The 24,885-nt window shown below is 43.0% G+C and overlaps 1 protein-coding gene across 2 annotated transcripts in view; it reads left to right on the plus strand.

Annotated features, from left to right (window-relative positions):
• The window catches only part of Arid5b (AT-rich interaction domain 5B), a 169,947-nt gene that overhangs the window by 122,101 nt on the left and 22,961 nt on the right, over positions 1-24,885 (plus strand). Inside the window, exons 1-5 of one of the 2 annotated variants that reach the window (XM_027395064.2) lie at positions 7,027-7,389; positions 8,798-8,910; positions 14,785-14,989; positions 16,984-17,036; positions 23,723-23,820. In XM_027395064.2, coding sequence (XP_027250865.1) covers positions 7,386-7,389; positions 8,798-8,910; positions 14,785-14,989; positions 16,984-17,036; positions 23,723-23,820 — 473 coding nt within the window. In that variant the 5' untranslated portion in view covers positions 7,027-7,385. Of the gene's footprint in view, positions 1-7,026; positions 7,390-8,797; positions 8,911-14,784; positions 14,990-16,983; positions 17,037-23,722; positions 23,821-24,885 lie in introns of those variants that run through there. The other variant, XM_027395063.2, reaches the window with a different exon arrangement.

Consider the following 24,885-nt stretch of genomic DNA (forward strand, 5'->3'; position numbering starts at 1 on the left):
TCATTCTCTCTTTCTATCATGTGGTTCCTAGGGATTGAACACAGGTCATCAGTTTTGGTAGCTAGCACTTTAACCCAGCAGGACCTCAGACCCTTATTTTTTTAAGGGTACAATACTGTGTTAGATTACTCTTTCTGATGGTATAAAGAAACTGAAAACTGTACCTTCAATACAAACCCCTTTTGGATACCTTTAAAAAGAAATTGGGACTGTATCCTTTTGTTTTTGTTGCATGGATTTAAGAATTAAACTGTCTCTCCTAGGGTATTCATCCTTGTCTGTAATGATTTAAAGATATGTATGCTAAGCCATGTAAAAACAAAGAAAACAAACAAACAAAACAACATAAAAACCATTTACTTACATCCAGTGGGAAACATTTTCTTTACCGAATTGAATTGGCAAATCAATTACCTTCGGTGTTGAAAATGGACAATCTCATTTCCTAACCTGGAGAGATAGCTGAGCAAGAATGCTGTGTTTTCATGTGAGTCTAAATGTGCTCTCCTATTTACTATTCCTTGTGAAGCCATTTGATTCAAAACTGTGGCTTTCAGTCTGGTGCAGTTGTGTTCAATAGGAGCACCTCAGACCATATTAATCATAGGCAGGAATGAGCAAGTTTATTGGTTGTCACAAAAAAAAAAGAAATAGAGAGAGACAAAAAAAATTCTTTCTCTCTTTATGAGGTCCTAACTTTATAACCTCCAGAAACTGTGGAAATTAAAATGCCCTTCAAAAGCATGTCCACAGTGGATGCTTAAACAGCCTTAAACAATAAACAGACAATAATATAAATTGCAATTCATTCTTGTTAATGGTTACATGCTAAGAGATAGGCTACATCTGTGTTTGGTTACTGTTTTTCAAAAGATGGGAAAGAACTGATTTCCTAGGAAAAGTACAACATGGGGTTGAAATAGCACATTTTTCTAACTGTGAAGTGGAGAGAGAGAGAGAGAGAGAGAGAGAGAGAGAGAGAGAGAGAGAGAGAGAGAGAGAGAGAGAGAGAAAGAGTTTGTTACAAGATTCCAAAGAAGAGGGTTTAACATGAAGACGTAATTCATGCTGTCACGACCCTGGACTCAGCTATACCTATGAGTGCCCTCTCTGCCATTGTATCTCTCTAAAGAGTCTGGGACATTGTGAGGCAGAGGAGTCTTTCCATGGGTTTCTGAACCTTGGGAAAACTATGAAGAAAACCAAAGGCCTGGATCACCTCCAGGCCATCGTGAACTAACTACCCTGTTACCTGAGAGTTGAATTCAGTTTCCCCAAACAACTCTGGGACACTCCTACCACCCCTGAGAGTGCCTACAGAGTCCTTCACCAGGACTAGATTCCTCTCAAGGACCTGTCCCTGGCCAGCACAGACCAGAGGGAGAATGTGAGACTGTGCAAGGTCTGGCATGGATTTCAAACTCCTTTCCTACTTCCAGCTTCTCTCTAAATGGTCTATCCTCTAACAGCCCGGAATTTCTCCGAGCTCCACAGCCAGGCAGACCTCAGAGCTCTTCTCTGATATCCTCCAAAGACGGTAAGAGATCTCTCAAGCCCTTTCTTCTCCTTCTGTGTCCTGTGATCATCTTTCTCCAGAGTACACTTGGGGATTGGAGAATCTGCATAATGATTTTAAATCATATCTAAATCATATATGATCATTTGTATCCGTCTCCCAGGGAAACAAGGCTAGATAGAAATCAGCTTATTTATAATGATAAGCCCTGACTACAGAGAAGGCTGGCTTGTTTTTAATGCAGGAGTACATGGAATCACATGTTCTCGAACCAATTAGCAATACAGATGAGCTAGCAAGCCCTGTTCCATTTATGGGGTGGGGGAAGGGCCAAAGTGAAATAATCTGTGTTTTTAAGTGTTTCTGAGAAATGAAGACCTCCAGGGCAGAGAGAGAGGGTGTATCAGGAAATAGCTATGCAAATCGCATGCCTGTGAAATTACTAATACGTTGATCAGAGGCATTAACAATGCCCCGGCATTCAGGAGTATGAACCAAGAGTGAGTAAGACCGGGGCATGTTTTGGATGAGATTGCAAGAGTGTTTACTTGCATGGTTTGTTGAGCAGTCAGTGAAGTCCACTGCTGTTTGGGACCTCAGCTGCCCAATCAGTCCAGGTAGAGGGAGCCCTGTCAGACATTCCACTCTCATTAGTGACGTTTAGTGCTCTGGGCGATTTTGACAAAGAGCCAAAGTGGTTTGGCTCTCATAATCCCAGCTTTATTTTTATCTGTTTATTTTCTCATCCTCTTTCTAACAAAAGAACTGCTTACCCTTTGGGGAAGCAGAAGAACATGGACCCTATGGAAATGGTAAATGGTTGTGAGTGCCAGCAACAGCAGGATATAGCTTGGGCTATAGCACCTAGGAGCTCACAGCCCAGTTCTCCATGAGACCAGTAACACCCAGTGTGACCACAAGACAATTCATCCAGGGCATGTGACCTGTGGTTGTTCGAAGCGATATGGTCTTGGTGGCATTTAAAAGTGGTAGCTTTTAAATCTGGCCCTAGAATCTGGGCCCTTATATCTGGGTTTCCCCTTTCTAATGGCTTTATTGAGGGGAATAATTTTAAAAGGAACTGCTGGTGAAATTGCCAAGTACTAGAGCCCTTGTCACACTGTACGGCTGTATCTGCTGCTCACCATTCATCAATTAAGGTTAAAGTGTTCCTGTAAGAGCAAGTTGTACCTGTGAATGACCCTCGGTGCTCATAGGTCACACACCACATTTGCATCTCAAGTGTTTTCTGCTGGGTGTGGAGGGCTGTTTATAGAAAACCAGAATAAAAATAAATTCCAAGAGCCTTAACTTTATGTGGCAATCATGTCTTGTCAATTCACAGAAAGCTTCAGCCATGTAAATAGGCATGGAGTACAAACATGTTCTCCGAGGAATGACACTGGGTTTTGAAGTTAAAAAAAAAAAAAAATCTCAGGGAATCATTTATGAATTCTTATGTTAAAATGTTGGCTCAGTGGTAAAACCACGATGAGGGGCTGAGAGCTTTTAGGCTGTTTTTGTTTTTCTCCCAAGTATTTAAAAACTGAAATTCTGTAAGAGATTATCTGCGAAATGCCTTTCTTTTATTACACCCATAAATTTTAGGAGTGGCTTTGATCAAGTGTTCTGCCAGTCTTGGTTTCTACATCTTTGACTCATACATTAATAACTAAAAACATTCATCCTATTTTTGCTAGACTGAAAGAGGAAGTTTCTAAATAGTCAAAAGGGAAACATTGAAAATAGAACAAAATAGAACGCAGTAAATGATAACTAAATTAGGGTAGGCTTCTTTTTTTTTTTTTTTTCTTTTTCTTTTTTCAGAAAGAGCAATACTCCACGCTGAAACTTGCCAGGGTATTTTAAGATTATTGTCTGTAAAGAAAAAGTCCCAGTACCTCACTGTCCTCAGAGGAAAGGCATTACAGAAATGCAGCATATTATCAGGATCAGGGAGTAGGCATAGAACAATGTCGGCCAGAACTTAAGACTTCCACCAGTGGGTTTTGCTTTCTGGCTCATATTTAAAAATACTTGAAGTTAAGAGTTAATGCTCTCACCTCCTATTGACACTGACCCTAGAGGTAGGAAGTAGGGGGTAGGGGATAGGGAGGGTAGGGGGTAGGGGTGGGTAGGGGGTGAGGGAACACTCTTAGGAAAATGATGTTTAGTCCTTCCATTCCCCTATTCTCAGGTCCTCCCATAGAGTAAGAAAGACACTATGTGTCAGTAGACCTCACAAAGAACTTCTCTAATGGATATGCAGCTGCATTGGGGGGAGGGAAAAGCCCCTCTGCAAAAAGGGCAGAAAGGGTTGTTGGCTTGCTGATGAATCAATCCAGCTTTTAGAGCTGTTTGTCTTTGTAGGACTCCAAGAACATAAATGGTATTAAAAAAAAAAAAAAATGACGGCCACGACAGGAAGAACAGGGCAGAGAGGAGGGGAAAAAAGCAACATCTAAGCCAAAAGCTATTGACCTTGCCAGTAACTGGCTACATGTTCTTTGTTTCATTATTATTTTAAGAGTGGGAGCTGAGAAGTGTCCTGCACACCTAGCTGCCTGACCATGTAACTTGTCTGAACCCATAGTGGAAGTGAATACATACAAACACCCTCTTTAATTGATTTACTTATTTATTTATTGAGTAAGCAGACCCTTTAAGAAACAAAGAGAGTAACAACAAACAGTTGTACTCTATTGTCATAAAGATAGATAAGGAAAGATTAACAGAAGAAAACAGGAATTGCATGTCAGAGTGTCCTGAACATGGAGGCAGCTTGCTTCTTAGGGGGCTAACTTCTATAGTAATAGTTGTGACTGCTTATTGGCCCTGAGGAAGATGGACAGATGGATAATTGGAGAGAAAAGGATTCTAGTTGTTTTGACCACAGAAATCCCTCACTCATCAGCCAGAAGGGGTCATGGGCATGGCGCTTTGACCAAGTTTTACTGGCTTTAATGGGTTGAATGGGGGGTCTGGTTGCCCACTGTCTAGTCAAAACTGAAGGGGCCCCACTCTGTGGGTCTAGGAGAGGCTCACAGAAGCAGGTCGTGTTTGAGAGTGTTTGGAGTTGGTGAAAGCTTGTTGTGGACTGCTGTCGGCTTTAATATGCGTACTCACTGAGAGGTGGAGCGAAGGTATGGGCATGCAGGTTCCTGACAGAAGGAACTTAGGAAAGAAATAAGGACCCTGGGTAAATGGCAATTGCCCAGGTAGCCATCCCATTGCTGATAATTAGTAGTATGGTCTGAGACTGCTGACTTCATCTCTATCCCAGTTTCCGGATCTGTAGAATGGAGAGAATAATAACACTGCTGACCTCCTGGGTTTGTTATGAGTTTTAGGGGTGTTGCTATTGGAGGGCAGAGCCATGGCCGGTGCTCAGCAAGCACCAAGAAAGGATGAGGCACTATTGTCTTACAAGGGCAACACTGCATCCATGCAAAGCACAATTGATGAGGGGCTGGAGAGATAGTTCAGTGGTTAAGAGGTCTTGCTGGTCTGCCAGAGGATCTCCTGTGTAGGGGTCTGTGAGGGAGTGAGTGTAAGTCCCTCAGAGGTCAGGAGCGGGCATCAGATCTCCTGGAGCTGGAGTTCTAGGAGGGTGGAGGCCACTGGACATTGGTGCTGAGGATTGAATTTACGTCCTCCCCAAGAGGAGTTTGCACTCTTGTAACTGTTGAGACATCTCTCCAGCATCAAAATAAAACCTTAAAAAACAAACAACACAGCCACTTGCTGACCTCTGAGGACCCAGGATTACGCTGGGTTAGCAGTTACATGTGCACCTGAAAAGCCGCTGTAACGTGGACAGCTTTACAGTGTCACATGCCTTATGTGGAACTGGTGAGAGCTTTGTGGTGTCACTTACCTCGTAAGAGCAAAGATTCAACCTCAGGGATCACTCTCCCTTCCCTAAAGCAGGGGCTTGTTCCAGGTGAGACTTGGGGTCTTGGTTTTGACACTAGCCTTCCAGAAGGGGGTAAGCATAGCATGTAGGACAGCTAGAAGGTATGGCCATGTTTCTCATGTGAGTGAATGAAATGCAAAGTTCCACTTCACCCTGACCACCATGCGCCATTCAGTATTCACTTTTCATCACTGGTCTAGAGAATGACTGCTTTCTCTACCATAGAGTAACATAGACATGGCCTGGGAGCCAGAATACTTATTAGTTCCCAAGTGCCTCAATCACAAGGCTCTCTTGGGGGGTCTTAAGAATCCGAAAGGTCTTCTGTTGCATTATGGGGGACTGGTTGCCAGTTCTCCATGCTCCACCTCTCCCCGTTCATTGATGGTTTGTGACTGACATGTGAGGCAAGGCTATGGTTAAAGCAATGGTTTGACAGTAGTCAGGAACCCAAAGTCTTGGGCTTGTCATTGCTCCAGTGTCACCTCAAGCCACTAGCTTATATTCCCAGAGCATCAGATGTAAAGTGTAAAGGTTCCCAGGGTGGCAAATATATCACGTGGTCCGACTGGCAGGTTCCCCTCCTAAGGATGTGAGGAGTGTGTGGGCATTTGTGTTTCCATTAGTCATTTGTTCATTCAACAAATTCAGGTTACACAATGCCACCTCCCTAATGTTATGCAGATGAGAGGTGAATCAAATGGTCCTACCCTTAAAGATGGCTCAGTCAGGTATAATCATACTCCTGTCAAAAAAAAAAAAAAAAGCATATGCTGAAGTACTACTGTACAAAGAAATAGAAAGATTTGCATTTTCAGCAATGCTGCCTTGGCTGGCTCATACCTAGAACAGTCTAGCACTTGACCAATTAAGAACCAAGAGGTTCCAGAAACTGCTTCTCAACCCAACACTCCCCACTTTGATTGTAAAGAGGGCCTTAACTGCATTTTACTGACAGTAAAAATTCATATCCGCAGCAGAAAAAAAAATAGTAGGAAGTAGCAGGAACATCTTCTTCATAGAACCTTATTTAGAGTTGTGTGATCCGGATGCTAGGTGCCCCTCTGCTCTGCATTTGTAGTTCTCAGAATCTTCTGGGTCTCTGGGTTCTGAAAACAGCCTAAAAGCTGAAGGAAATCGACCCAGTTTAGGAATAGTTCTTACAGGTTCTTGGAACCTTTGTTTTGCTATTTAAAACACTGTGTTCGGTGCAAGCTCTGTCTTTAGACACAGCCTTCGGGCTTTGAGAGCTTTTCTGGAAATAAATGCCTTTTAGGTTTTAAGTGCTTTTCAAAAACGCGAGGAGGAGAAAGATGACAGTGACAAGTCTGGGAACAGAGGCCATATTGTTCTGTTTCTGCTGACTGCTGCTACTATGGCTCAGGACTCCCCTCTCAAGTCCTGTTTGCTTCTGTCTGTTCACTGCTGGGCTGCTATTTTGATAAGGGGACTCGAGAGGACATCCTACCCTAACAGTCATTAAAGTCTCAGCACTTGGGTCATTGTGAAAAAGCTCCCGAGCTACACAAAGTCCTCTAAACAAAACAGTCCACACCCTGGCTCCAGGCTGTGGACCGTAGCAAGTTCTCGGAACTGGGCTCTGAGCTCCCACCAAGGAGCCAGAGGTCAGGAGCCACCAAACAAGCTGGGTGCAGTCAGCAAGCCCAGCCAGGGAGGAGGAGAGAGCAGAGCCTTGCCTGCCAGTCTGGCAGCTCCCCCTAAGCGCTCAGAGCTCAGAGCCCATCCCACACACCCGTGCTAGTCACTGCTGTGTTTACATGAGTAATGGAGCTGCCGGGGGAGGGGAGCTGCGAGCAGCGCTGAGTGAGCCTCCTCGCTAGGAAGCCGATATCCACAGCAAGTCCAGACTTCCAGGGATGAGGCTGGGGAGCGGTCCCCTGCCGGAGCTTTCCTAAGCACAGGCATCGATCAGGCAGATGTGTGGCGACTGGAATGGGTAACGTCCATTTTTTCTCTTTGCTTGCCTTTGCGTGTGACTTTCTACTTGATATTTCCAGGCAGGTTTTCTGGGGCGGACTTTGAGACCAGAGGTTGGAAGAAGGAGAATGCGATGAGAATTGTAGTTTGGGAAGGGGTCCAGAGCCTTCAGAAACTGCTTCTTAACTTTGATTGTAAAGAGAGACTTGCCTTAACTGAGTTCCAATGACAGTAAAACTCTTATCTGCGGCAGGAAAACAAATTAGTAGGAAGTAGCATGTATGTAAATTGAGCTCACCATAAAACGTCCTAGAGCCTAAAAGCGTGTGTGTGTGTGTGTGTGTGTGTGTGTGTGTGTGTGTGTGTGTGTGTGTGTGTGTGTACACACTCTGTTTGTGTTCACGTGTATATGTGAGATTAATAACAATTAAGAGGCTTCCGGTTGTTCGGATATGATTTTTTTCATAACTGCTCCTCAAAGTAATAAAAATGTGGGTGCCTTGAAAATACCAGATAGATTGGGGGGGGGAGACATTTGTCTGGAGTTGGTTAATGGGCAGCTCAGTGAGTTGGTTGGTTTTAGATTTTCTGGACTTGAGTGACTGATGAAGCTGAATGTGAGAGCTGGTGGGGGGCAGTCAGGGCACCCCATAAGCGGCCTAAGTCAATCATCATCTGTAACTATGGCTTTAATAACACACACACACACACACACACACACACACACACACACACCCCAACCCCCTTAGGAGTTGGGCTAACCCCAATGTAAGCTTTGGAATTTATTTTAAATGAGCCTCCAGATCTTCATAAAAATATATTGAGGAGGAAAAGAGAACACGCCGGCTCAATGTCTTTGCCAGATTTGCTGAGATTTGAGACACGCTGGCCACAATCTTATTTGAAAATCCATGTAATAGTAGCTTGTTACTGTAAGCACCTCTCACAAGAGTTGTCTCTCTCATCGGTATGGTAATTTGAGAAAATGATGCTGTCTCTAAACTCTTCCCAAGGAGTGATGCTTTCAGATGTTACTTTACTATGATGACATCACAGGCTGGCGTATCATTTTGGGTTGCAAAATGCAAAATACCAAACAAACAGAAGGAGCGCTCTCCAAGTCTATCCAGGGGTACTTCTATTCTGACAGTGTGCAGTGGGGGTTGGATGGGGGGGGTGGAGCATGGGGGTGGGTGTAAAAGGGGGCGTGCATGTCTTCCTTGTCACTCTCGTTTTACTTATATGAATTAGACCTGGGGATGTTGATAGCTTAGCATCTACCAAGGTCCCACCCTTCAGAGATAGCAGCATCCAATGAGAGTTGGTGGCTGACACGTGCGAGTCTTGGCCCTCGGAGCAAAGCACTATAGTAACCTTCTGTGTCTTTTAATGAGAATGTATGACGATTATTCTCCATTTATTTTCAGCGCCAAATCTTAAAGGCAGACCACGCAAAAAGAAAACATGTCCCCAGAGACGAGATTCCTTCAGCGGCTCGAAGGACTCCAACAATAACTGTGATGGTAAAGCGATCAACAAGGTACAGTCTGTCGTCAGGTGGAACTCCTGATTGATGCTTTTTTTGATTTTCCCCTTTGACCTCTCCGATAACTGGTGTCTCGGTGGCCGTGTTCCATTCACAATCGGCCTTTGGTGTTCGCAGCTTCTGGAGCTTTAGGCCATGTCTGGACTGGACACTTCCCAAGTGGCTAGGGGTGGGGAGAACCTGGTAGGAGGCAGGATTTTGATTAGTCAACAGAATGACTTCCCACTCCTGGTTTGGCTTGTTGGGTAAAGGACGTGATTAAGTGCCCTCGTCACTGAGGCTGAGATTTCATACTAGATGACACAATGACATAGTTTACTCTGCTCGTGTCAAAAATAGATCAGCTAAACCATCCTGTCTCTGAGTGTACGCATCTAAATATGCTTCAGAGATTAACTGGGGATGAAATTAGAAGTGGCTAGAATTAATCTTTTTGGTCATGTTTTTTTTTTCTCCCCAAAGTCACCTCCAATTCATATTAGAGTGAATTAGAGATGCATGGAAAACTATTTATATGTATGCACACTCTCATAGAGGTGAATCTGTGTTTTAAAGATCTCTCTGGATGCACAAGGAAAGCCTCTGCCTTACAGGCCTGTTAGCCCATTTTGAATGAGCATTCTTTGGAATCTTTGAAGTGTCTGAAGTATTCAGTGAAGTGTCACTTCATATTTTTAGACTTATCTTTTTTACTTTTTTGAGCTTAGGTAACATTTCCACATGCTGGCTCTTGGGTGTCTGTGTTTCGTGTTGTTTCTAGGCCAAAGACAGTTCGAATCCATCTCGATCAGAATCAAAGATCAGCTGGGAACTGGCAAAGCATTTCCAGAACCATGTGCTAAGGCGCTGTGTATGGGCATGTGGGGTACTGGTGAAGATTCTCCCACAGAAAAGAGTGGGTTGGGTTTCATATTGCCTGCCTGCGGTGGGTTGGACTGTGTCCTCTACCCCCTTCCCAGTGTGTCAAAGTGAACTGTGGACTTTTACATTCCATAAATCTTATCTTCAAGTATTACTCTTACCACAAAGTTCTGAGAACTCTTTGGTTAGGATTTTGTCATGCTCCCAAGACTTCAAAGGGTTTGTAGTTTTTTTTTTCAAGCCCATCTACAGAAGTATATGTTTTTTTTTTTTTTCAATTTTCTGTCTAAATACAAGCCTAGCATTCTCTGAAGTTGCCTAACCCCTTACACCTTTAACCTCTCCAAGCGAACACACGTGGATACCATGAAGGGCATTTTCTTGTGATTTGAGCAGCTCAGCCCTGGAACCGCCTACCTAGTGCCTTGGTGTCTATGGCCTTGAACAATGGCAGCATAATCGATTCTTTCCCTGAAATGCAGCCCAAGAGTCCTGCAAGGTAACACAGATGGCGCAAGGTCCTATAATCGTGACATTCAACAGAGAACACAGTGTACATGATGTGTTTCTTCCGGGATAGTCTAAGTCTGAGCCCACCAGGATGACGTGTTGATGATCCGTGTTATCTGGAGTGACTACTGGTGTGTGGGAATTACAAAATTCATATGAGGACTCACAAAACAGAAGAAATAGACAGCTACTGAGCACATGGGTTGTGCTAAATGTTTACCGATTTACCTTCTTTGTGAGGGTGACAGCCAAGTCTGGGTTCTTCTTCACCCCTCCTCCCACTGGTCCTGCCACTGAAAATGGTCACCATGGGACACACCATCCTTCCAACATTAGCATGCTGTGGTGGTCAGCTCTTGGGAACTGGTGGAGTATCTTAGCTTCTCTTGGAGCCTTGGATTACAGTCTTGCCTTGGATACTTTCAGTGTATCTGGAGAAACCCACTAACTGGGAAAGATTAATTTTAAAGTGTGGTGAGCATGTCTGTTGGCAACTATCTGGAAAATCCTGCAAGAGTAACAAACCATCCTTGAGCCCATGAGAGCCATTTAAAAAGGCATTTGGGTCTTAAAGTGGTCTTTTGCCATGGAATGTTGCAGTAAAGATGCTTAGTCTGTGACCATCTGCTTATTTCTGGAACCTGAACCAATATTTTACATGATGGCGAGCTGCTTGGCTCTCAGACCTGTGTGTATTTTCAAAAGTGCCTCAGACAGACCATTTCTAACTGTGGCTAAGTGCCAGCCTCCTGCAGCTTCCCACACCAGAACTTCCAGCATGGATGTACTGTTTTTCCTGTGGTCATGATGTCACCTTCAAAAGGTTCCACTCTTGGCTGTGAAGAGAGTAGCATCTTTGTCACACACTGTTTTCCCTGAGAGAGAGAATTATGTGGCTATCTGAAGACATGTGTCTCATGAGGAGGAAACGCACCCAGCCCTGGGAGGGCACTGTGACAAAGATTAGCTCTGGAGCCATTTTCAACAATAAGATCTATGACCAAGGCTTGATCGACTGTACTAGAGGGGTCTTCTTGGCTTAAATCTCTAGTGATAAAACCTCTAGTGATGAAAAGTAAATGTGTGTGTGTGTGTGTGTGTGTGTGTGTGTATGTGTGTGTATGTGTGTGTGTGTGTGTGTGTGTGTGTAGCATTTTCTAAAGACTAGACTTGTAGCAGGTGGTTTCCATGCTGGAAGGAACATGGAAAGAAAAAGTATGCTACGCTGTGTGGCCTTACATTATAGCATGTCCTTGGCATTTCATGTTAGGAGTATGGTGAATGCATTAGTTTCAGTGTCATTCATCTCACTGGGTCCTCAGAACTATCCCCAGGGATTACCACTCTTGCTTTACCTAGAAGCTGAGGGTAGCCTGTTCCTTGCTGGTTTGCCACAACTGGTTATTCCCGCTGATGGAGAGAGCAGTGGTAACTCAGTTCTGTAGAAGAATGTGGTTAGTATCAAATAGACATACTGCTTCATTGAGAACATTATATGGTGCTTCTATAATTAGCATGCTGCCAATCACTCTGAAAACTCCAGAGCTTAGTGAGCTCAACAGGTGTGTAACACTCAGGTCAGGACAGTAACTGCCACACCTTAAAGGTCATACTTTCTCAAGGTCACCACGAAGACTGCCTGCTGTTTCCATTTTAACAACTGAATTACTGTCATTCAGTAGATGGAATTGCTGAGAGTGTTTTGAGTGAATGTGGGGGGAAACACGTAGACAATAACTTGACCGAGTCTTACTAGGAAACAAAATTCTCACTCTCACTGAGAAACTGATGTGCAGAGCTAGCCTGAGATGCAGACCACCACTCATTTGCTACCTACTTGGTGAGCATCCTCCATCCGCTTAGCGGAACCCTTGGAATGCAGGATGGAGTTCAGTAGGTGGCAGCATGGCCTCACTTGGAGCCTTTTTCATGAACAGGGAGGGTGGGCCACTTCAGCCATGACTTCCTACCCCATATGCTTTCCTTCCGTTTCTGGTATTTCTACCCTACACATACAAGCAGGGGTTTAACGGGCTATATGTCTGCAAACCTCAGGGCCCCCTACCCAGGGTGCTCCTGTCCTCATAACAGAGATAATTGATCTGTTATCACTGCCAGCTTAAGCTTCAGACTGCTTCACACAGAGCTCTTAGCTCTACTCCCCTGCATGTGAGATGGAGGCTTGGAGGGAGGCAGAACTGAATCCCAACTTGGGCATTTATACTTCAGTAGTCAGTCATGCACCAAGATCTCCAGCCTCAATGAGCTTGTTTGCTCTCCTGTAAAATGGGTCCAAACAACTGCCTTTTGCAGCCCCTGTGGACACTGACACAGTGTATGTGAACATAGCAAGGTTGCGTAGCTCTGTGTTGGCATCTCATAGGTATGGGGTTCTTTCCCTTGATTGGCTGTGGAAGAAAAGAAGCTCCTGCAACCCGAAAACCACATAGTTTTGTTTCCTATGTGACTAGATAAACCACAGTTCTCGGTGGTAGATGTTGCAGTGCCTGGAAATATAAGATGTGCTTTTTAATTGAAAGTGTGTTTGGACTACCAGCTTTATTAAGTTTATCATATGTACTTAAACATGTTACTCATTTTGCCTGTACTTCAGTGTCTACATTTTTTATGATGATAATAACCCATTTCACTAGAACTGTGAACATGAAAGTTAGGGAGCTAGGTAGCTCAGTTGCTTAAAATGCTTGGCTTACAAGCATGAAGAACACACACACACACACACACACACACACACACACACGGCAAAGCTGGGTGTGGTTGCATGTGCTTATTGCATGTGCATATTGGAGAGGCAGAGAGAAGCAAGCAGGTCTCTGGGGCTGGCCGGACTCCTACTAACCTAGTCATCAAGATCAGATCCCAGTGACAGAATGAAATATGTCACTCAGCTCTCCAACAGCACTTGGGCACCAATGTAAACAAATAAGGCAATACAGATAAAAACAAGGATGGCTTTATAATTTTAGAGGCAAGTGCATAAACTTAGACCCACCAACCCAAAACTTGGCGATGAAAGTTGAGGATGGTACAGAGTCACAAAATGTCAGTCTTCCTGTATCATGTCACAAAGTGTAAAAGTTTAAGAATATTGCCAGTAAATATTCTACATGGAAGAAAATAGTACATGTTTGCATGCTATTTCCACAGCCCCTTAAAAAAATTAAAATCCACTCTAGTGGCTCCAGTGAGTTGCCCAGGGAGTTTTATGTTTGTGAGATCAGTCTGAAGAAATTAAAGCAGTGTACTCACTTGAGAGAAGGAGCAGTAAGGGAGCCCTCCTAGGGAGGATGTGTTCCCCTTTAATGCATAAACAGATCCCTTTTCATCTGCTTAGCGCTCAGAAGGATCTGCGGAGGCTGGGAAATCGGAAACAGAACAGTGTAGAATCTGTGGGACATTTTTATTCCCAGCGTTCCCCGGCACTTGCCCTCTTCCTGCCTGATGTCAGCCAGGAGATGCAAAGAATATTGGAATGTACACATTCCCCATGGGTGCATTTGAACTTTATGTCTGACCCTTTGTACTTCCCCCTTTCACAATTAAAATAACTCAGCAACTTAGCATTATATTTAACAACCATCAAAGGCCTCTGTACAACATGGCCGCAAGGAGGGAACACTAGGTTAGCCAAGCTCCAAAGCCTGCCCATGGTGTGGAAGGAAGAACTATGGAGCATCGGCCTCCATTTATGTCTTAGTTGGGGTGTAGGGAGGCTTTCTATTTGTTCTACTTGTGGTTTTAGCTGCTCTCTACTCTTTCGTTTCTGGCAAGAGAACATTTCCTATCATATTCTCAGCTGACGGAAAAACCACCAAGTTGTCATTAAAACGTTTGCTTTTAGGTATACTGCGCAGGGTTATATGCAGGCATCACCTTCATGTGATACATGACAATGACCGTGCTGGTGCATCCCAGCATGGAGAGTTCTTCCAGGTGTCTAGAAAGAGAAAGGGGATAAGAAATAAATGTGTCTTTCATTTTTTTTTATATGATATATACAGCATCAGGCTATTTAAAAAAAAGGTTTTATTAGTGACATTAATGGTGGCACCCCTTGGGAAGATAAGTGTATCAAGTCGTTCTATGGGACTTCAACACTGTTTCTGGTTTGACATGAATGCACTATCAAGTACACAAAGGACACTGGCACAACCAGGTCAACTGTGGCCCTCTGGAGACCTGTTTCTCAATAAAATTTTATTGACATTCAGTCCCACCAGTCATTTATAGATCAAACCCATGCTAGACTTGAGTACTTGCCACCAAAGCCATAGGGCATAAAAGCCCACCATGTTTACAAGATGGCCCTTTACAGAACTTCATTCCCATTGTCTAGGACAATTCTTACTCAAGGCTGTCTTTTGGTGCCTCTACCTTGCTGTTTCCCCCCTCAGGGGAAAGTGTCACTTAGATATGTCTTGGCAAGCCTTCCAAGGCTAGGCTTGATTTGATATACTGTTATTATCCTTTTTCCAGGTGAAAGGCGAGGCCAGGTCAGCCTTGACCAAGCCGAAGAATAACCATAGCAACTGTAAAAAAGCCTCCAATGAAGAAAAGCCAAAGCTGTCCATTGGCGAAGAATGTAGGGCAGATGAACAGGCCTTCTTAGTGGCACTTTATAAATACATGAAAGAAAGAAAAACACCCATAGAGCGAATTCCCTACTTGGGTTTCAAACAGAGTAAGTACACTTGTTTTTGTTTCTGAAATATCAAAATTGCTCAGATTCTTTGAATTTGCAAGGGGTGGCGGGGAGGGGGGTGAGTAGAATTTTTTTTCCTTTGGACTTTTAGTGATTATGTTGAAACCCTAATCTAGGCAGGGTGTTTTCTGTTTATAGTAGATCCACAAATTGTCTAAGCCAAGAATTTTCTCCCTGCCTCTTTCCGCTGCATTGTTGCCTTGTGGGACAATTGCGGGGATATTTATAGGCCCGAGTCCGAGGATGATGACTGGAAATAGACGTGTTGAAAGCTTCTAGCTTTCTGTTTTGTCAATCTGGAGTGTCTGTAACGCCTTTCTTGTGAGATAATGACGATGATGTTGTAGCCTTATCAGGCCCAGATGTTGCCTGTTGGGAGACATCGTCTAAAAGGAAGACGTTAAAAGTGGACAAAACAGCCACAAAGGAAAAAAAAAGAAAAAAAGAAAACACTCCCTTAGTCTTAAACTTTTTTTTTTCTTTTTTCCTTTCTTCTTCTTTTTTAAACCTGAATTCACAGCCAGCATGAAATCAGTCCACTTTAAGGGAAGTCCTAGTTTGGAGCAACTTTGAGTTAACTGTACATTTAGGTGTTTTGTGTGTACAAGTGAGAAAACCCTTAGCCTGAGCAGAGTTCCATTGAAAAAGAGAAGAAAATCCAGACCCTGCCCCCGGAGTTCACAGCCAAATGTATATTTTGCTCTGTCTGGATTTCCTGGTGCACAAAGCCATGAGCCCCTCTGGCTTGAAATAGCGTTTTCTCCAAGTGCTTCTTCCTAGATTAAAACCATGTGTCATTTTGATGAAGAGCGTCAAACCTGTATGTTTTACATAACAATTTACATAGCTAATAGCAATTGGCACTGATTGCACGAGAACACTGGCAGCCATTATAAACTTATATAACCACAGATGATTACAATGTTTGTCTGAAAACTGGCTGCTCGAAATAGAAGTAAAATCAATGTTCTGTGCAGAGATCTGTCCCATTATCAACAATTCAGATGAGCCCAAGGCCGAGGCAGGGCTCTTGATAGCTTGAAACAACGCAAGGTTTAGCACAGCTTCGCAAATATGTTGTGTCCCAGAGCCTTTTTTGTTTTGTTTTGTTTTTATTGTTTAGTTCCCATTTTGCTCATTTCCTTTACCAAAGGGTTACTTGAAGTCCAGTAATTTTCACATTCCAAAGGATCTTGTACAAAATGAACAATAAAAATATCTCAATATTGATTGATCACAACCGCCTGGCTGTGTAAACACTCAGATTCTATACACACTATTTTTTTTTTTTAAGAAAAAAGATACATTTTGTTTCTTAGCATCACACAAGCACAGTTAGGGAGCTCAGTGGGCTTGTGACTCCAACTCTCTGTGAATGACTAGCTTCCCTTACTGTATTACTCATGCCTTGGCATGTGACCTGCAAACTCTCTACTCACGTGCCCGCCACGTGTTGGCAAAATTACAGCATGATCCTTTAATATAGCCTCACTATCAAACAGTCTAAGAAGGTAATCGTGTATAAAACTGACTGTTGATCACAGAGAAATCTTATCTGAAAGGAGGCCTTTCTACCCCATCAAAGGGGTTTCTTTCTGAGAACAGAGTGAGACTCACCCCGTTCTGAATTCCCACACATTCCCCAAGGTCCTTCCAATGTGTTCTCTTCTTCTGCGGATGATAGTATAAACTAAATTATGCTGTTTGTCCTTAAAGTTCAACTGTCTCTGTGGCCTTGTAACCATCTCTCAAGAAATATTTGGAAGCGTCAAGCATAGTAGATCCTGTAATGTTGAATGCCCCTCGGGTGAAGAGTGAATTGTTTTCCTAGAAGTTTGGGTCTCTGGGGTACAGCTGATTTGTTTTTTTCTTTCTCTTTCTCATTGAAAAAACAAAACAAAATGTTTGAATTGACATTTCTTGGAAATGTGTTAATGCAATGCTTATCTAAATACTTATTGTCCCTCTAACAGTTAACCTTTGGACTATGTTTCAAGCTGCTCAAAAACTGGGAGGATATGAAACAGTAAGTGTTCAAGCGACTTAAATGAAATAATTTCACAATCTGACTCCCCTCTACCCCCTTTACCCCCTCTTCCCCCCCGTCCCCTCTCTGTGGCCAAAATGGAGGAAACTCAAAAGCAAGCCCTCATTGACTGCCTTTCCCAATGGCTCTTACACTTTGGGGGGTTTATTGGGCCAGTTTTGGAAACGGTCCCAATTAGTTCCAGGTTTGGCAAAACTGTAAACTTGTCGTAAAAACTACAAGTGGAAAACATATGTAACTCTCCCCTGTCAGGGAAATTAGTTGGGTCTGTAATTTTTTCCCATGTTGAGAAAGGGCTATTATTGTACAACAAGCCAAGATTGCATAAAAGAAATCTCCCTTGGCAACCTACCTGACATCTGTTCATGTCTAATATGGGAAATGTATTAAAGGCTTTCAGAAGTAATCAGGGTTGGCCATTAAGGAATAGAATACAGCAGAGCCTCCTCTCATTCTAGGGCAAAGAAGCTTTATTAGACAAGGGTCACTGCTACATAAACAGGAAGTTATCAAATTTATTCAGAACAGGCTCTGACATTCTTTATCAGCTAATTCTAACTGACAGGAGTGGGTTATTTTTAGCCCACGGGAAAATTTGATGGCCATGGATTTTTACAGCATGTATTTCTGAGCCAATAAAATGTTAGAGAGACAAACTAAGATTAAGATCTTGAAATATGAAAGGAAAAAAAAAAAGGATCTGTGTTAACGTAGCACAGAGAGATGACATCTGTAATAAAATTAATTGACATTAGGAAGATGGCGTCACTGGGAATGTTTTCTCTCCCACACAATGATCAGATTAAGTCGTATAGTTCCTTTGGCAATTGAGTGGGAAATTATTTCTTTTCTTCCCTTACAAAGTAGTCTGAGAGACCTCTGTATTGTAGTGAAATGACAGCAACAGACACAAAGACAAGAAAATGATATCTATTCTACCTCAAACTCCAAAACCAGTGGTCCTTGCCATATCAGGAATATTGTTTCTCAAATTAATACAATGGTTTGATGTCAGAGTCTGGGCACAGGAAAACACAGGAAGTGCTATTTGGGTCAGATAATCTGGTATTTACCATAGAGATATCTGCTAGGAATTTTGACTAAAAAGTATTTGATGTGAGTACAAGGACTTATAAACTGCTTCATGTATGGGGGCATATATGCCTATAAAGAAACTAGCATGTGGACACACATAAAATACTCATTTCATAGATGCAAGTTTACTTGAAGGGTTGGTTTTATAAAAGTAGCCTGTGGAAAACTAAATATTTTTGGCTCAATCTGCTGATGGATTGGGAGATGGACTCCTTGCCATAGTTACAGCTCGTGGTTCTGCAAAGTCTTGAGCTAATTATAGCTCTCCTCTGTGCAAAAAGATGAAAACTTAGTCCTGTAAGCTCAGGAGTCACCTTCGCAAGCTAGTCTTGTAAGCTGATCTTTCAACATGAAGAATATGAGGCTGCACTTTTATGAACTGTGACCACAGTTGGTTACATGATATTTGCTCAACATTATGAAATGTCGTTTTCAAACTCTGGAGCTTGAGGCCATGAGCAGCCTTCACAGAATTAGTGTTTCTGTCTTTCGCATCTCTTGTGTCTTTACAAGACACCAAGTTGGTGTGGAACATACAGAGGAAAATTCTGATAAATTTGGGGACCTCTGCAGTACTGCTGAATGAATAGGACTTATTCTTTTATTGACTGATTGAATGAATGAATGACCATAATCAGCAAGTCACCTGACCACTGATTTAATGGCCACCATAATATGCATTTGAGGCATATATTAGGACAACATGGGAAGAAGGAAAGTTCTAAGCTATCCATCGGGTCCTTAAAGTACTTTCTGTCAAGGGCTTCAGTCATTAAACTGCAAGGGAAAATTCAAACATCCATTGCCCTGTAGAAACAAGGAGCTCTCCCCTGAAGAAACAAGGGAAGGTGCCTTTATGGCTCATATGTGCTTGAGATGACCTGCAGATAGGTGTGCTGGATTTGGGATGTTCTAAGATGTTCTGGAGATGCAGTTGATGTTTTGGATCCAGCTACAAATTATCATGGCTTTCCTTAGGGAGAAAATTTCAGTATGGAGGCAGAAAACCTGTACAGAGAGGTCAGGCAAATTAGAGTGACCAGTGACTGGGGACAAAGCTGAGAAGAGGAGTCTTCCCTGTTGGCACCTAACTTTGTTTCTACCATCCTACATCTAAGCTTTTTGACACTCCTAGATACATAATGTATCCCACCCCACCCCAGGCCCTTGGAGTATTTTGATTGATGAAACTTAGATGTTCAGGGAGGATTTAGTTTTGCAGTCTAGAACATTCTAGAATGTTAGCCTCCCCTCCCCTCAAGAACAGCACAGAGTTTCTGATAAGTATTTTCTTTTCATTCTGGGAAAAAGTTCCTGTAACTCTGAATGAGGTATAGAGCCATTTCCATTTTGAGTGAAGGAAATCATAGCACCTTGACAGATTAATTTTTTTCCCCTGACTTGACCTTTGCATGGAAAATGATCCTTCCTTGCTCTGTTTCAGTTTATGTCCTCAGTTACACAAACAAGGAAACTAAGGCACAGGGAGGTAAGAGGAGTCCTGTGAGGCCATCATGGTGGTCTTAGCTGGCTGGTAGTCCCATCATATTCTTCAGATTCTGGCTTGCTGGAAATCCCTATCATGGTATTCTTCATAGTCTTGCTTGCTGGCAATTTCCAGTAGAGTTAGCTCTGCTTCTCTAACAATAGGCGTTAGAGTAAATTGCTGTCTCTTGTGTCTTCCAATCCTGGCAGTTTCTCAGATATCTAGAATATTTTCTTCATATTAGGAGTGACTTGGGGTGAAAAGAATCCATCTCATGGGCTTGCTTTTGTTGACATCATCTTTCAGCCCATACCAGGTGCTGTTCCCAATAGCATTTGGCTTCAACTATGTCTTCTATCAAACTCAGATATCAAAGATTAGAAATTGGTCTTCAGGCTAGTTTCTTGTTTGTTTGTCTGAAGTCATGGCTCATGAATGCAGGCAAATATTGTATCACTAAGCTACGTACCTAGCCCTGTCAAGTTATTACCCCATATATATGTCCAAATACTAATGTTTCCTAGTAACAAACCAGTCACAACCTGAGATTCTGTCTGGTTCTGGAAGGGAAAAAAATGTAAGAATTCAGGAGAAAGGTTAAAAAAAAATCTAGATAATGTAAATACTTAGGACCAGGACACCTCAAGCATAAAGTCTGTAGATGCGTTACTGTGTATCTGGCTGAAGCCAGCTCTCTGGTTCTGACTTGTGAACAAGACCATCTTAATTGGCTTGTTTTTGTTTGTGGCTTCAAACTATTCCAAAGCTTCTGGTTTGAATTTTGGATTATGGATTATTTCATTTTAGTTCTTCACAATCCTCCAATTGAATTTTTTTTTTAAAGTGGAGCAGGGGTTTCATTTTAAGTCTGTAGTGTTGACTGATGACTGCACAATTCTCTCAGCCTTTTCTGCCTTTACTGGAAATATCTTGTCCCTCTCTATGTTTAGGTTTAGAGATCAGAATGTGCCTAACATATCTGATTCTCTAAAATACTGCATCCCAAGTGCTTTGATTGGCTGCTAGCAATGGCTCACTCTTCGCAGACTTCTACCCTCAGTTCCCTTCCAGATATATCAGACCATAGATCTGCCAGTAAGAGGCAGAAAAAGATAGAGCTTTGTGTCTGAGCAAGGGTCCTGCCTGTGTGTCTGGGGGAACAGTTACTACCGGAGAAATATTTGAAATGTGAGGCAATTTATCAACTAGAGTTCATTAAGATGATTTCACCAAGGTTGACCACCTGACAGAAAGCCCAGAGCCCTATTCGGAGAGACAGTGGTATTATCGCAATGGGTGTTGAGGGAATGTTACCCCAGAAGAGAAGATGGTACTAGCAGAGTAGCGCTCCCCAGCCCCATCTCTTCCCACCAATAAGGCAGCACCGTGACGTTGTCATCCAGGAGAAGTCACTTGTCTTCCTGCCAGATTATGCTTTGACATCAGATTCTGGCTCTGACATCAATCTAAAGCCATCCCCTGACTCTAAGCCCAGTACTCTGGACATACAAAGCCTTCGGCTTTATTTCAGAGTTGTCCAGGCCAATGATGATGTCATGCCGTTTTGAATGGCTTCAGTTCCTGGAGTACTACCAGGAATAAAAAAGTCATCCTCCTTGAATTCAGCCTGCCCTCAAGGTGTCCAGACAAAGCTCTGCTTCTCGGGAAGCCTGAGCAAGGCTAGGTGCTAGCATAGGCACCCTTTGACTTTGTATTGACTTGCCATGCTTAAGTCACTTAAGTCCAAAATAGCTTCTGATTCTGTCTTCTTCACGAGACCCCCAGTTGCCAACATGATTTCATCCTTGTGACTTCAAGGGATGGAAGGCTCCAAAGATGATTTGTGCTTTAAAAAATGGCTACCCTAAAAGTAAGTGTGTGTGTGTGTGTGTGTGTGTGTGTGTGTGTGTGTGTGTGTGTGTGTGTGTGAAATACTTTAGGTGTCGTTCCTCAGGTGCCCTCCCCCCTTTTTTCCAATAAGAATATCTCAGATTTACTTTCACAATGTAATGCATGTAAATAATATACTTAATGTACCCACTCCCAGCTCCCCACTTCCTCTTCCTGCAGGCACTCCCAATTGTGTAACAGTCTCTACTTCATGTCTTCTTTTGTGTTTTATTTTGTTTCTTTTTGTTTTGTTTTTTGTTTGCTTTGTTTAGTTGGTAGTGGATTTTGTTTTGTAGCTCATTGAGTCCAATAAGCCTCTCCCGGAATGTTGACTCAGCGTGTTGGTTTCATCCTGTGTAGGTCTTGTTCAGGAACCAGAGCTGCTTCGAGCTCATGAGTGAATGCAATGGCCATATCATCCATATCATGTCCAGATGACAGGCTGTTTTTTTGTTTGTTTGTTTTTTTGTTTGGAGGTGGGAGGTGGAGTCTTGTGGTGATTGTTTTGTTTCTGAGACATTGTCTCTCATTGGTCTTGGTATTACCAAGTAGGTTAGACTGGCTGGCCAGTGAGCTTCCCACCCCCAGATCCACCCATCTCCACCTCCCCAGTGCTGGAGTTACAAGCATGAACTGCCTACCATCCATGGCGTTGTCCATGGAAGTTCTAGAGAAGGAACTTGGGTCCTCATGCTTATGAGCAACTATGTCACTGACTGAGCTGTCTCTGTACTCCCTCCCCGAATCTTTTTGAAGGAGCAGGATACTTTCATCAATACAAATGAGTAAGGGATAGGTTCCTTTCCACTTATTAGCCATGTTTTCTCAGACGAATGGCCACATGGAGAACTCATTTTGGTACACCTCTAAAATGGTTCCTGGGTTCTAAAGGTTGCTTCGGAAACCCACACTTGAAGGTCATGAATGCCTGCTGAATAGAATGGGTGATGACATTCTTTTCAGCAGACCTTCAAGTTGTACCTACACTGAGAAAGAAGTGATTCTCAGCCCTCAGAGTGAGGTTGTTACGTGTATCCAGATTGCTTCTTGCACTGGGGTGCAGCCTGCTCAGTCGACTGACCATTGTGCTTGTCTGGACTCATGCTTCGCATTCAGTTAGGAACCATCCCAACACCCTATCCTCCACGAATCCAATAATAGCATCTTCCCTAAATCCTGTTTAGAGATGTCCCCATGAACGTCAGAATTTGTCCTGCCCTCCTACGATCAGAGGAACACTAGACATGCTTTAGGTGTGGTAGGCAAGCTGCGTGACGCCCCCGCCCCCCAATAACCAATGGCCAGATCTTGTGTCTGTTATTTCAAAATACCTTAATCTATGTACAAAAGTAAAACTTAATCAGAATAAAAGGAGACCATGCTGTTTAGGGCAGGGTATGGCTTCCTGTGCTGTTTTTACTCTCCCAACACAGTAATGTACACAGTGAACATTTTAGCATGGGAATATTTTCATTTCCATGGGATTCCGTTAATATGTCATTTTCCTGCTCTATCTGAATAAAAACAGATTTCATAGGTGCACCTCCAGATTCAGACTTTGTTTTACTGATGGGAGAAAGCAGAGATGACTGTAATTCCTTCTACAAGTTTGATCACTTTTATTAATCTATATGGTCATTTTACTGGTGTGTGTGTGTGTGTGTGTGTGTATTTGTTTAAAAGCAGGAAGCACATTGTATGGCTCAAAGAATCAGAAGATGTGTAAACACCTTTGTTGAAAAAAACACTTTCTTTAAAGTAGTGTGGCTGGCCACCCACCTCCACCAGCTTCAGGCAGTGTCAGTCGTGATTTGGTTAAGCTGGTGAACGAGCATACAGTTCAGTTGAAATGTGACTTTATTTTGTATTGTATCACATAGCATAAAGGAATAGGGTGTGTGTTTGGGACCTTGGGGGCAAACAGCTGTATGAGTAGCTGAGGGAGGCGGAGTACCTTAGATGAAGTTAGAAAGCAAACAGCACCAAAAGTCGGACGCCATTTTGTTGTTGTTGTTATTGCTAAATGAGAGATCTTGTTTGAAAGCAATTGTCTCCCCCTGAAACTCACTGGGGCCCCTGTTTCTGGTTGTCAGGAGCAGTCTGTTCTCTCCTGAATGTTGCATATATATGAGCCTGGTGCTGCCTGCGGCTCTCCCACAATGATAGATTGAATCTCTCATTGCCATCTTTTCAGATAACAGCCCGCCGTCAATGGAAACATATTTATGACGAGTTAGGTGGTAATCCGGGGAGCACCAGTGCGGCCACCTGTACTCGAAGACACTACGAAAGGTAAGAAGCCATCTCCCGAAAAAAAAAAAAAACAAAAAAACAAAAACAAAAACAAAAAACCCTAGCTTAATTAAAACTGGGTTAATTAGAAAACAACTCTGGACAAAGACAAGATAGAGGAAATCTAAAGGACCTTTGGGAAGACAGAAAGTACCTCCCCGCACCCTCACCCCGGGCCTTCTCCTTTACATAGCTTGTTCTCTAGTTACCCAGACCAAAATTAGCTGTGCCTTTACTTGGGTTTTGCCTTGTGGCCACCTGTCTGGCAATGCCCTTCCCCCAGCAAGTGTGGATTGCTAGGGATGTTCTCAGGAATCTCATTTACCGTGAGATCTTTGGGTTTCTAGAAAACAAAGATGGGAAATGTTATCACGAGATTAACGTGTGAGAGAACACTGGCAAGTAGACATTCCTCCGAACTGCCTGTTATAATTTTCTTTTACTTATAGACATGCTTTCTTTCAGTCAAGGATATTTTGAGCTGAATTCTGCATGGCTTGGTTTTCTAATAATTGCTGCCTGTTTCAGAAAAGTACTGATGATATAACCAAGGAAGAATACAGCAGAGCCTCTGGGGAAGACTCTGTGGATAGGAGTTGTGTCCTATATGTCCCCTGTAGTGTGCCCCCCACACACACTTTGCAATAAGGATAGTGTACCTACAATGCTGAGAAATAGCAGCAAAATTCATGAATGATATTTACTTCATCCTTCAAGCCCATACTTAGTGTTTAGGTTGTACCAGCTTCCTTAGGTACTGCCTATGGAAGTGGGAAGGGGGTAGCTAATGTGTGTATACTTCCACATGTGTGAAGAAATGCGCACACATGTGTATATTTGGTGTGAAAGCAGAGATCAACTCAGAATTCTTCCTCTATTGCTCTTGGTTTCCTTTCCCGAGGCTGTGATAAAAAATACCCTGATGTAAGGATATGAGAAAGAGTGTGTCTGCCTAATGAAGCACCCTGGCTTCAAATCCAGAGCTGGAGAGTTCAACTAGAGGTGTGTGTGTGGTGTGTGGTGTGTGTGTGGTGTGTGTGTGTGTGTGTGTGTGTGTGTGTGTGT

Source organism: Cricetulus griseus (genome assembly GCF_003668045.3).
Source record: "Cricetulus griseus strain 17A/GY chromosome 1 unlocalized genomic scaffold, alternate assembly CriGri-PICRH-1.0 chr1_0, whole genome shotgun sequence".
Lineage (NCBI taxonomy): Eukaryota > Metazoa > Chordata > Mammalia > Rodentia > Cricetidae > Cricetulus > Cricetulus griseus.